Source organism: Contarinia nasturtii, unplaced genomic scaffold (assembly GCF_009176525.2).
Source record: "Contarinia nasturtii isolate CC-2019 unplaced genomic scaffold, AAFC_CNas_1.1 Cnas_scaffold_4671, whole genome shotgun sequence".
Classification (NCBI taxonomy): domain Eukaryota; kingdom Metazoa; phylum Arthropoda; class Insecta; order Diptera; family Cecidomyiidae; genus Contarinia; species Contarinia nasturtii.
In genome coordinates, this window is record NW_022201957.1 from 1,288 (window position 1) to 12,440 (window position 11,153).

At 31.2% G+C, this 11,153-nt stretch overlaps 3 protein-coding genes across 7 annotated transcripts in view; 2 read left to right on the forward strand and 1 right to left on the reverse strand.

Annotated features, from left to right (window-relative positions):
* The first annotated feature begins 522 nt into the window (after window positions 1-522).
* On the forward strand, window positions 523-6,348 carry LOC116351089 (NADP-dependent malic enzyme). Of its 3 annotated transcripts, XM_031783140.1 has the most exons (9): window positions 523-619; window positions 698-785; window positions 1,474-1,810; window positions 4,132-4,290; window positions 4,367-4,781; window positions 4,891-5,051; window positions 5,113-5,580; window positions 5,653-5,947; window positions 6,019-6,348. In XM_031783140.1, the coding sequence occupies exons 2-9, from the start codon at window positions 724-726 to the stop codon at window positions 6,132-6,134; spliced, it is 2,013 nt and encodes a 670-aa protein (XP_031639000.1). In that variant the 5' UTR covers window positions 523-619; window positions 698-723; the 3' UTR covers window positions 6,135-6,348. The 3 variants fall into 3 exon arrangements, with proteins under 3 accessions (XP_031639000.1, XP_031638999.1, XP_031639001.1); XM_031783139.1 differs by lacking the exon at window positions 523-619 and having other exon boundaries at window positions 653-785; XM_031783141.1 differs by lacking the exons at window positions 523-619; window positions 698-785 and adding an exon at window positions 1,267-1,313.
* On the reverse strand, window positions 6,226-7,962 carry LOC116351091 (GPALPP motifs-containing protein 1). Its single transcript, XM_031783146.1, has 3 exons — window positions 7,107-7,962; window positions 6,873-7,028; window positions 6,226-6,605 (listed from the first exon to the last, which is right to left on the reverse strand). Exons 1-3 carry the CDS (start codon window positions 7,857-7,859, stop codon window positions 6,342-6,344), a joined length of 1,173 nt encoding a protein of 390 aa, XP_031639006.1. The 5' UTR covers window positions 7,860-7,962; the 3' UTR covers window positions 6,226-6,341.
* A 27-nt stretch (window positions 7,963-7,989) lies between these two features.
* Window positions 7,990-11,153, forward strand: part of LOC116351090 — a 6,895-nt gene continuing 3,731 nt past the window's right edge. For 2 of the 3 annotated variants that reach the window (XM_031783143.1, XM_031783145.1), the window contains exons 1-5: window positions 7,990-8,125; window positions 8,187-8,383; window positions 8,460-8,657; window positions 8,729-8,918; window positions 8,989-9,338. In XM_031783143.1, the coding sequence (XP_031639003.1) occupies window positions 8,063-8,125; window positions 8,187-8,383; window positions 8,460-8,657; window positions 8,729-8,918; window positions 8,989-9,338 (998 nt within the window). In that variant the 5' untranslated portion in view covers window positions 7,990-8,062. Of the gene's footprint in view, window positions 8,126-8,186; window positions 8,384-8,459; window positions 8,658-8,728; window positions 8,919-8,988; window positions 9,339-11,153 lie in introns of those variants that run through there. The other variant, XM_031783144.1, reaches the window with a different exon arrangement.

Genomic DNA, 11,153 nt, shown 5'->3' on the forward strand with positions numbered 1-11,153 from the left:
GTGAAAATATTGACATGGAATTATGGACCACTCTGTATAATTGTGTGACATACAAGTTATAAGTACACGGTTAATGTTAAGATTTATAAGTACACGGTTAATGTTAAGATTTAATAATGCTTATGTATACATTGCTTACTATTGGTATTATTACTATAAAATGTTAGAATGTTATTCATAGCTTTGTGCAGTTTGATTTCAAGTGTTGCGTAGAATTTCTATGCATGATTTTTGTTATTTTGACTTTGAATGTGTTAAGCTTAATCTCTAAAACCGTTGGCACAATATTTCACAAACATAGATGTTATTCACGTGTTATTTAATCATAAGAATACGAATGAACAAGAATAAAAAAATTTACGCAATTAATTGTGTTTGTGTTTTTTTGGTATGTGTTTTAGTTAGAGACTTCTATGAAAAATTGCAAAAAAAAAAAATCGATTACATTCTGGAATTCACAAAAAAAAATTATTTACTTAAGTTGGGGCAAGTTCATAGTTGACAATTTGTCTTGCGAAAATAAAATGTGCTGAAGTTATAAAATTTTGTAAGCTGTGAAGTGAAATTGACATAAAATTCCAATGGTCACAAAACACGCCTCACATCATATTTTGCGATTGTATGCTATTAAATGTTTTAAGCAAAAAAATTGTTAACTGGTCCTTATAACGTAATAATAACGTAATTTATAATTTAGAAAACAAATCAATAAAAGATTATATTATGCGGAATATAGTCTGTTCAGACAATCAAGCCTTACTATATGATTGTGATAACAGAAGCGGGTAAGTTTTTATCAGATAAAATATTGAGCAAATTGTAAGTTTATATTATTAATGGATGTTGGTCAAATTTCATGAATTTTATTATGTATTGCTTACATTAATGGCTTATATTCACTAATAAATATCGTATATTACCGTGCGTAACTTAAATCAGCTTCAAACTATGCGTAGTGTGAATTTATACCGCAGCCAATGCGAAGCTATGTATATTCAATAGATTAGATTAAAATAACTCAAATGGAAATCTCCGATCTTGTTGTCTTATCGAGTAAAACCTTACTTCAAAATACCTGAAAATTCTATTAATCGAATAATTTTATATCAAGTATAATCTATTTCGTTCTTAACATTAAATTGTAGATTGGATAAATAGAATGTTACCAGGGAAACCGTTTATAGCCAAACAAAATAGAGTACAACTATCAAATATGTTTTTAATATTCATTAGAACTATGCAGATCTTAAATTAAGATTAATAATTAGAGGAAAGGGACAAATGTATGCTATTGTTCATGAGCAGTATTTTTTGTGAGTTTTTCAAAAAACGAGTTTTAACAGCTTTTAAATTTGTAATATTACTTAAAGTGTCAAACTTCTATACATATTGGTTTTATATACACTTGCTTAATGTATATACCTCAACATATTTTAATACACATATATGTTTTCAATACAATCATACGGAAAGCTACAACAAATGCAGTACACATGCGCAGCAGCAACCTCCATTATATCAAATGCCAAACCAATCAAATATCGACCGCATAAATACAACTGACACAGTGGAATACGCTCTGTCGAAAGGAAAAGCAACCGAAGTTAGTTCGAGAAACAACGTAAACAATTACTGTGGTAGTGAATTATATTCAGATTGTAAAAGTTTGAAAAAATCAGCTGATTCAGATACAAAAAAAATGAGTACCGAAACAAGTCATCGTGATCGTTTGGGATTTTGGGGTAATGATTCTGAAGTGGCTGCAGCAATAAGTGGATTAGATCGTTTACGCTTGTCCCGTTATAATAAGGTATCAACAAAAATACTCTATTTCACACTTTTCATTGAGCATAATTTACAATGACTTAATCATATATTATTCAATTTATTATTATTTAAGGACATTTGATATTTTTCCATATATTTTTAAAAAGATTTAAAAAGCCAAATACAAAAAAGAAAGTTTACTGTGGTATAGAATAATGCAAAACTAAAAAAAGTGGTCATAGAATTGAAGTATCATGTCTAATTGCATATGCCTTAAATTCATGAAAACGAGAAATATAATTTATAATAATTGGCATTGATTGGCTAATTCATTAAGACTTCAATCTTCTTAAGTCAATTTATGTTATATATATTATGTTTTCAATTTCAACTGTACTGTGCACATTTTTTTTAAAGTCCAATGTTGCTTTAACTGCCACTAAACATTTATTGTGCAATTTCTTCCAAAACAATTGAGTATTACCATATGGTTGTATTTTTAAAGAAAACTTTTCAACTTCACAACAAATATTATTATTATTCCAATGTAATGAAAAACGCAAGTTTATATAATTATTAGAATAATATGTTTTACAGAGAGATGGCTGACATTTGAACATTTGGATCCTCTTTTTTCCATTATTTTAATTTTTTGTCTAAATATGGATATATACTTGATACTTGAGCTTTTGAATTGTTCCTCATTCAAATGGTTATAGAGATGATACATAATTGAAATTAAAACTATCATTTTCTTGTTTTTTTTTTTTGGATTGGTCGTTTTAATAATATACCCAAACATCTGGCTATTATTTCGACATATGCCTATTATATATTGGTACATTTTTTTACAAAAATTATTTAAATAATTGTTTTTGTATGTTTTAAATATATGCATTAATATGTGATTATTTTTGGAACATCTTCCGTTTTTGTAGCCATGTAGATTTCATTTTAGTTTCCATATTTTCGTTTATTAAGTGATACCATTTTTGATGAATAGCAATAACAATCAACTGAGTTCACAATATGTAATTGACCTTTTTTATTATATGATCAAATAGAAATTCATATCGTTGTAAACCACTTGTGGATAGAGATATCTGAGATATTAAAATAATACCCAAAAATTATGTCATTATATAAATTCTACAGATAATAACAATCAATTATAATTTTAATTTCTATTACGTAACTGACATTTATTAAATTTGAAAACATTTTTTTTTAATTACTTACAAATATGCATGAATTATTTGGTAATTAATAGTTAATTTCAAAATTATACTTTTTATTGAAACAAACTTGTTAAATAAATAACTCAGTATTAGTATTTGTGAAGGGTAATTGACAGCTGTCAAATCATGTGATGGTTTTATGCTACGCATATTTTCCCAAAATGTTTTTTTCCTAATGCTTATGAAAAGCGTTTTTTGATAATACATTGATTAATTGACTCAATTACAGTTCTAACATTCAACTCATCTGTCTTCAAAACAAAATGATTAAAGAAAAAAACAAAAATTCACTCTTAACATTACTAATGCCAATCGAATGATGAAATTGTTGCCATTTTGAATTCACATTCAATAATGATCATGAAATAAAATTCCATTCGAAACACACGAATATATCACACGCGTGCATGTGCACGGATTTCATTGGTCAAGTTCATTATCAAAATCATTTTAAATCCCAGATAATGACAGGAAAGAACATTACTGTATCACACATATAATGAAAAAAACATTTAATGCACATGCGTCAGTCTTATAGTAAATTTTGTTGATAATGAATACATTTGAATGATTATTTTAAAAAAACTATATTTATATATTTATAATATATATGAATGTCCGAGAATGAAAGCGAGACTTCTATTCACAACTTATTGAAATGTAACACCGCCATACAAAATATGCTGACAGTCAGCACTTTTTGTATGGCGGTGTTACATTTCAATAAGTTGTGAATAGAAGTCTCGCTTTCATTCTCGGGCAATCATATGAATCGTTGCGGCGAAAGAGTAGCTCTTATTTTTCTCCAAATAATACTGCAACATAAAGTTTTTTATGAATAGTTTATTTGTTGTATTACAACAAATAAACCGTGTGAAAAAAACTTCATGTTGCAGTATTATTTGAAGAAAAATAAGAGCTACTGTTTCGCCGCAACGATTCATATGTAAAAAGATACAAGAAAAATAAATTGCTTGTGTGGGTAGCGCATGCAGTATGGATATGTAGATATGGAACTCTTTTCCATTTTAAAGTGTAAAATAGTATTTTATTCTATATCAAAATAAACACTGTCACATTTCACTATCGAATTAATTTATTATTGATTTTTTGAAATTCAATCCAGGGCTTAGCGTTCACACGAGAAGAACGACAACTGCTGGGAGTTCATGGATTCTTGCCAGCTGTGGTGAAGAGCGCAGAAGAACAAGTTAAACATTGTATTATTTTGTTAAACCGCTATGAAAATGATTTAGATAAATTTGTGTATCTAATGGGTCTATACGTATGTTGATCTCCATTATTTTTTTTATTATTTTATGTGCTTATTAAATACAATGAAAAATATATTTATATATTAGGATCGCAATGAACGCCTGTTCTTTCGTGTGCTTACATCTGACATTGGTAGTATGATGCCACTAGTCTACACGCCAACAGTTGGTCTTGCCTGTCAAAAGTACAGTTTAATCTACCAATATCCAAAGGGACTTTTCATTTCGATTCACGATAAAGGACACATATACGATGTTTTGAAAAACTGGCCGGAAACTGATGTACGAGCAATTGTTGTAACTGACGGTGAAAGAATTTTAGGTTTGGGTGATTTAGGAGCAAATGGAATGGGAATCCCAGTGGGCAAATTGTCATTATATACTGCTTTGGCTGGTATAAAACCCCATCAATGCTTACCGATAACTTTGGATGTCGGAACAAATACACAAAGTATTTTGGAAGATCCACTTTATATTGGATTGCGTCAAAGACGAGTTACTGGTAAAGAGTATTCCTATTTATTCTTTTTCGATAATTTACGATTATTTCCGATTATTTGTCGATTATTTTAAATTAATTCTATTCTTATCTTTTGTGATTCTCCCCTTAGGTAAAGAGTATGAAGATTTCATCGAAGAGTTCATGCAGGCAGTTGTAAAGCGCTTTGGTCAAAATTGCTTAATTCAATTTGAAGATTTTGGAAACGCCAATGCTTTCCATCTATTAAATAAGTACCGAGACAGCTACTGCACATTCAATGATGATATACAAGTAATTTTTTTATGTTCTCCTTAAACGCAAAATAATATTTATAATTATTTTTTTAATATAGGGCACGGCATCAGTTGCATTAGCCGGCGTTCTAGCATCGTTAAAGTCAACTGGTACACAATTGAAAGAAAACACCATTCTATTTCAAGGTGCTGGAGAAGCTGCTTTAGGAATTGCCAACTTATGCGTAATGGCAATGTGTAAAGAAGGTTTAACTAGAGAAGAAGCTGTGAAACATGTATGGTTAGTTGATAGTAAAGGTTTGATTGTCAAAGATCGTCCAAAAGGGGGAATCAATGAGCACAAGGCTCACTTTGCCCATGAACATGAGCCAGTAAATACATTAGCTGAAGCAGTTGATCAAATTAAACCAACTATTTTAATCGGAGCAGCTGCAATCGCTGGTGCTTTTACTCCTGAAATTTTAGCAAAAATGGCAGAACTAAACGCAAAACCAGTTATTTTCGCTTTATCAAATCCAACTAGCAAAGCTGAATGTACTGCTTTGGATGCATATACTTACACCAATGTAAGTACAAGTGATATTTTTATGTTTTTTCATTAAATATTCGAGAAACGAATCTTATTAAAAACATCCTAGGGTAAATGCATTTTTGCGTCGGGTTCACCATTTCCACCTGTTGAATATATGGGAAAAACATATTATCCAGGCCAAGGAAACAACTCCTATATTTTCCCTGGTGTTGCATTGGGAGTGATTTGTGCTGGAGCATCAATAATTCCTGAGGACATATTCCTTGTATCTGCTGAAAGATTGGCCAACTTGGTAACTGATGCTGATTTAGATGTCGGTAGCTTGTACCCACCACTTGACACCATTCGTGACTGTTCAATGAAAATTGCAGTATCGGTTATGAATTATACGTTTGAGAAAGGTTTATATAATACTTTTTTAATGAAAAAACTGCTAAAAGAATACATTTTTCATATATCATATAATTTTCAGGACTTGCAAGTGTTCGTCCTGAACCAGAGAATAAAGAAGAATTCATCAGTTCACAGACCTATGATCTTAACTATCCCTCTGCAATTCCGTGCACTTACGCTTGGCCAAAACTATAAAATTTTCAACTTATCTTACTATTTAAATTTTGCTCAAAGCTGGGAAAAACGGTGGTGTTTTGGAGACTTGAACAAAAAAATCAAAATGGCGTTCAATAGGACCAGATAATAATTTATTTTTACTTCTATTTAATTTTTTATTCCAACTGAAATGGATCTGTAATTCTTTATTAAAAATGATTGCTGGTTAAAGGGTGTTTAATTTTGTTACAAATATTTGGTTTGACCACTATTGAATCTCGTATCAAGCAATTGAGCCTTTTTTAAGACGGTTTTTTTCAATGATTCATCAAAGCGGTTTACTTTAAGGTCTGAATCTCTTGAAAATGGACGACGCTCTACAGGTTCGATGTTTTTCAATGATTTAATCTTTTTCTTTATATTTTTCTGATGTATATCTAACAGTGATTCATCTCGTTTATGTTTCTTCGCTATCGCTTCTTGTTCATAGTCTCTCTGATGACTTATTACCTAGGAATAATTACAAAAATAGGAATGGAATTAATAAAATTTAAAAAATAAATATTAATAATAACGAATGAACCATGTTGAAAAAATAGATTAAAGAGAAATTATTGAATTTGAGCCAATATTTAATGCCATGAAGTTGGCTGCGTTGCCCTACTGTCACTACTGCCATGCATTGGTGGAGATAGACCTTTTTAGGTTTCTTTTTGACGTTCCTGTATTTTTTCATGGTGTAATTCGCTTGCGGAAAAAATGTTATTTTCATGTTACCTTTTCCATTTTTTCACGATCCATTTTTTTCAAATCATAATGGGTTTTTTCGTTGAACTTTTTTTTTCGATCAGATGGAGTATCAGTCCATATCGATCGATCTTTGTTGTTATCATAATCTTTAGTTTTGAATTGTCGATTTTGAAGATCGTTTACCTGAAAATAATGAAAATAGCAAATTTAATGGATCATTCTATTATATTTTTAAGCAATTTATATCGTTTGTTTGGTTACCCTACGTAGTTCTGGAAGCTCGGTCATCCATATATCTCGTATTTTATTATCAGAGTCTTTTTTTGATGAACTATTCAGTTTTGACAGCTTCAGCTCAAGCGCACGCTGTTGCAATTGCGAGTCATTTTTATCCAGGAAACAGTTTGGAACTGGACCAATTAATTCATCATCACTTTCAGATAATTCATTATCTTTTGTTGTAACATTATTATATCTTTTTGATGAGTATCCTTTATCGAAGTAATGTGAAGGTAAAGATGGACCATATATTTTTTCCTGGGACTCTTTGGTCTTAATATCAGAAAAATGGGTATCTTGATTAATTTTCAACATGTGTGGAGGTAGTGATGGACCATGTTCGTTGTCGTTCGATAATGATTCTCTTGATCTAACTTCCTCATAAGTTTCAGAATCACTTCTAAATTTACGATCCCGTTCATCATGTGTTTTCTTAGTTTGATGGTCATCATTTTTTAATGAATTATTTTTATGTAAAAATCGATTTCCATCTTTGATTTTCTCACTCTCTTTGGTACGGTTTTCATATTGTTTCTGCCTTTTTGATGTCTGATTTTTGTTCAAGCTAACAAATAATTCACGTTTTTCGCATTTTCTATTATTCCTCACATTTTTGTTTGCGGTGTTTTCACAACGCATCTCTTTGAAAAAAAATTCTTTTGCTCTCGTTGACTCGGTTTTATATCTTCTTCCTGTATCTGAATCTGAGCTTTCGGAATCAGATAAAATATTCATTTTATTTTATTACTAATAGTTTAATTGAAATTCACTTGGAAAATTTCAACACAAATGTTTTAACAAAACGCAAGCTCAACAAAATGATTGAAATGAGGGCGACATCTATTATTGTCGCATATGACATTTGTATTATCTTGACGGCTGACATTTACAATATTTAATATTTATAGCATCGTTCATAGTCAGCTCTAATTATTATAATGCAGTTCTTGAAAAAAATTATTTGTTGGCATGATTTCTGGGCGAAAATATTTAATTCAACGGTAAAATAATATGTGTAATAATTCAACGGTAAAAAATATTTAAATGAGATCATAATTTCAGATCTCAGGGAACTTAATCCTCCAACGAATTTTAGTTTCTAAACGAATGTTAGTTGATCACTTAGAAGTTCTGGAACAATGCCAAGCAATAATTCCTGAAGTAATAGAATCTTCTGCAATCAGGAGACGACATATTTTTCTCGGAGGACTCTTTATGACCTCAATAATAACTGTTACTTTAAGAAAAAATGCCATCAGGTAATTTCTTTCTTGATTTCTTGAATATCCTTTAAGTATTTTAAATTGAAATAATAATTTTAATATAAATTTGTAGTTTTAATTATTTATTTTCTACAACAGCCCCAACATTTTTATGTTGTTTTATTATGGAGATATTATGTTTTATAAAAAACAAGAACGCGCAGCATCATTTGAATGAAACAATAATGATGCTTAATCAAGCAGATACAGCCATTCGTAAAAATATATCTCTTTTTCATGAATCAAAATTGTTGAGTTCCAGTAGTGAGAGGTAATAAAATTATTTTGAAGACTTTTTTAGTGTGCATTAATTCTAATTTTCCTCTTCAATTATTTGCCCAGTCACTATAAAAAAGGCCAGATTTGTTTGAACACAATCATAGATTTATTACATATCTTATATGCCGAAGTTAAAATGTTAGAATCAATACAATTGCCTGACTACACCGAAATGTTATATGATCCACTTGAGGAACTCTCGGATTGTATTTATTTCCAAAATAGTGAGTTGTTTTCATCGGATCATTTAAAAGTAAGATAATTTTTAAAGCAATATTTGAACAAAAAAAATACGGTATCCAATAGTTTTATTCATATTATAGGCACTCTACAATATTTTTTTGTTTTTTCAATCACAATATCTATTAAGATTTTATTTAACAATTCGTTCAAACCGAAAAGAAGGTTTGAAATATTTGAATAGTGACAATGTTCGCTTGCGTAATTGTGTAAAAATGTATATTGAAAAATTGAGCTCTATGTTTAATGCAAGTTTTCAACAAATATTTCAACAAAAAAACTTGAGAGGGATGAAACCAAAAAGCAGCATGAGAAATTCTGATTTATCAAAAATAAAAAGGTCTTCCATGGACATTTTATGTCGTTTGATTAATATCACCAACGAATTCCATACAATTGATAATTGGGTTCAATTTGAGTTGGAGGATGACAGGTGAGAATCAATTATTTCAATATTTTATCGCTTTTTCCCAAATTGGAGGTGAAATTGACTAAAGTTTCACCCACTTTCGTCGTCGAATGAGGATGAAATTCAGGTGATATTTAACTGTGCGCCAAACCGTAATAAAATTTATTTTAGAATATTACTTTTCCGCACACTTTTTCACACCTTTCCTACAGTATTGTATTAGGCCAAAAAATTAAAGTCATATCAAAACATGTTTTCTATGCATATTTCATGTAGAAAACACGATAAGAAGCGATTTTGGGGCATATTAATGTTACTCGCTGTGTAGCATGTGTGGTGTGTCCTGTGGCGTGTTGCCAAAATGTCCATATTTTGCATAATATTTTATCACTTACAAAAAAAATTCAAATTCTTATTTTACTGGATGATTGGGGACTGTTAGAAGACGAGCTGATTAGTTTTTGAGCAATATCTGTTGACAGGTGATATTTTTGGTCTGAATGGAGTACCCACATCCATACATTTTTTTACCATTTTTTAACCATTTTGGTGACGCGATGGTTTCCTGCAAAATCTGACTTTATGGGATGATTTGGGACTACAAGAATTGACTTGGTCAAATTTTCAGCAATATTGGTTGATCTGTGTAAAAATTGGACTCTGAAGAGGCACTTATGGGAAAAATGCCTTGAAATGATATTCTTTCAATTTGTTCGCTGAATCAATTTGAATTGGGGGTTTTTTGGCACGAGAAAACCGAATCTGACGTTAATTTTAAGATGCAACCAATTTTTCACAGATTTTTCATTAAAAAATTCACAACAAAAAATATTTTTGTATGGGAGCCATTCTTTTTCGAGAAAATATCCGATATGTGCCCCAGCCAGACTGTCAAATTTTGATTTTTGGCCAATTTGGCCACCTGAACTTGAAATTTTTAAGTCACAATTGGCATCATTCGATAGCTTACTTCAAGACCTTTCCAACGAATATGCATATGCCCTGAGTATGTCAAGTATAGGTGCCACAGCGATTGTTTGAAAAAATGGCCATATTTGGCCATTTTTGCACTATCGAAGGCCATATATTGAAAACAAGAATTTTCTGGGATATAAGCCATACGGCGTTTTTTAGCTTAGATTTGGGCCTTAAATCGGTGAAATTTTCAAAAAAATCCAGTGACCGGTTCGCGCATATTTCTATGCCTGATAGCTATGCTAAGCATAGCGGAGACGCAAGCCGCAACGCACCCGTCGCCATTCGATTCGAGCTATATTGTATGCGCACGGTCGTCTGCATGAACGAACACGTGCATTGTTCATATAGAGTGCACGGCGATGCGTCGGTTGCGTTTGCGGCTATGCTTGGCATATCTATGCTACCTAGCGTATTTAGGCAAGCATAGAAATATGCGCGAACCGGTCATTGAAAAAATCCTTGAGCTTGTTTTCTAGGTAATAGCCGTTATGTGTCCGGCCGAACGGTAACTTTTTGGTTTTTGGCCAATTTGGCCACCCCACATTGAAATTTTTGGACCGCAATTGGCACCATTCGATAGCTCACTTCAAGACCTTTCTATCGATATGCATATGTCCGGGTTGTGTCAAGTGGATGTGCCTCGGTGATCGTAGAGACAAAAGTCAAAAATTGACTTTTGCAGGCCGGCCACGGCAAAAATGGCGGCCAAATCGAAAAGTGCCGGAACAAAAAAGTCTTAGTTTTTTGTCTACTTTAATCCTAGAAAGTTTCAAAAAGATCAGAATCGAGTACGCAAAATTGCGCACAGACAGACATATAGATGTCCTATTAACATCGAAATATTAACATATCTTATTACTA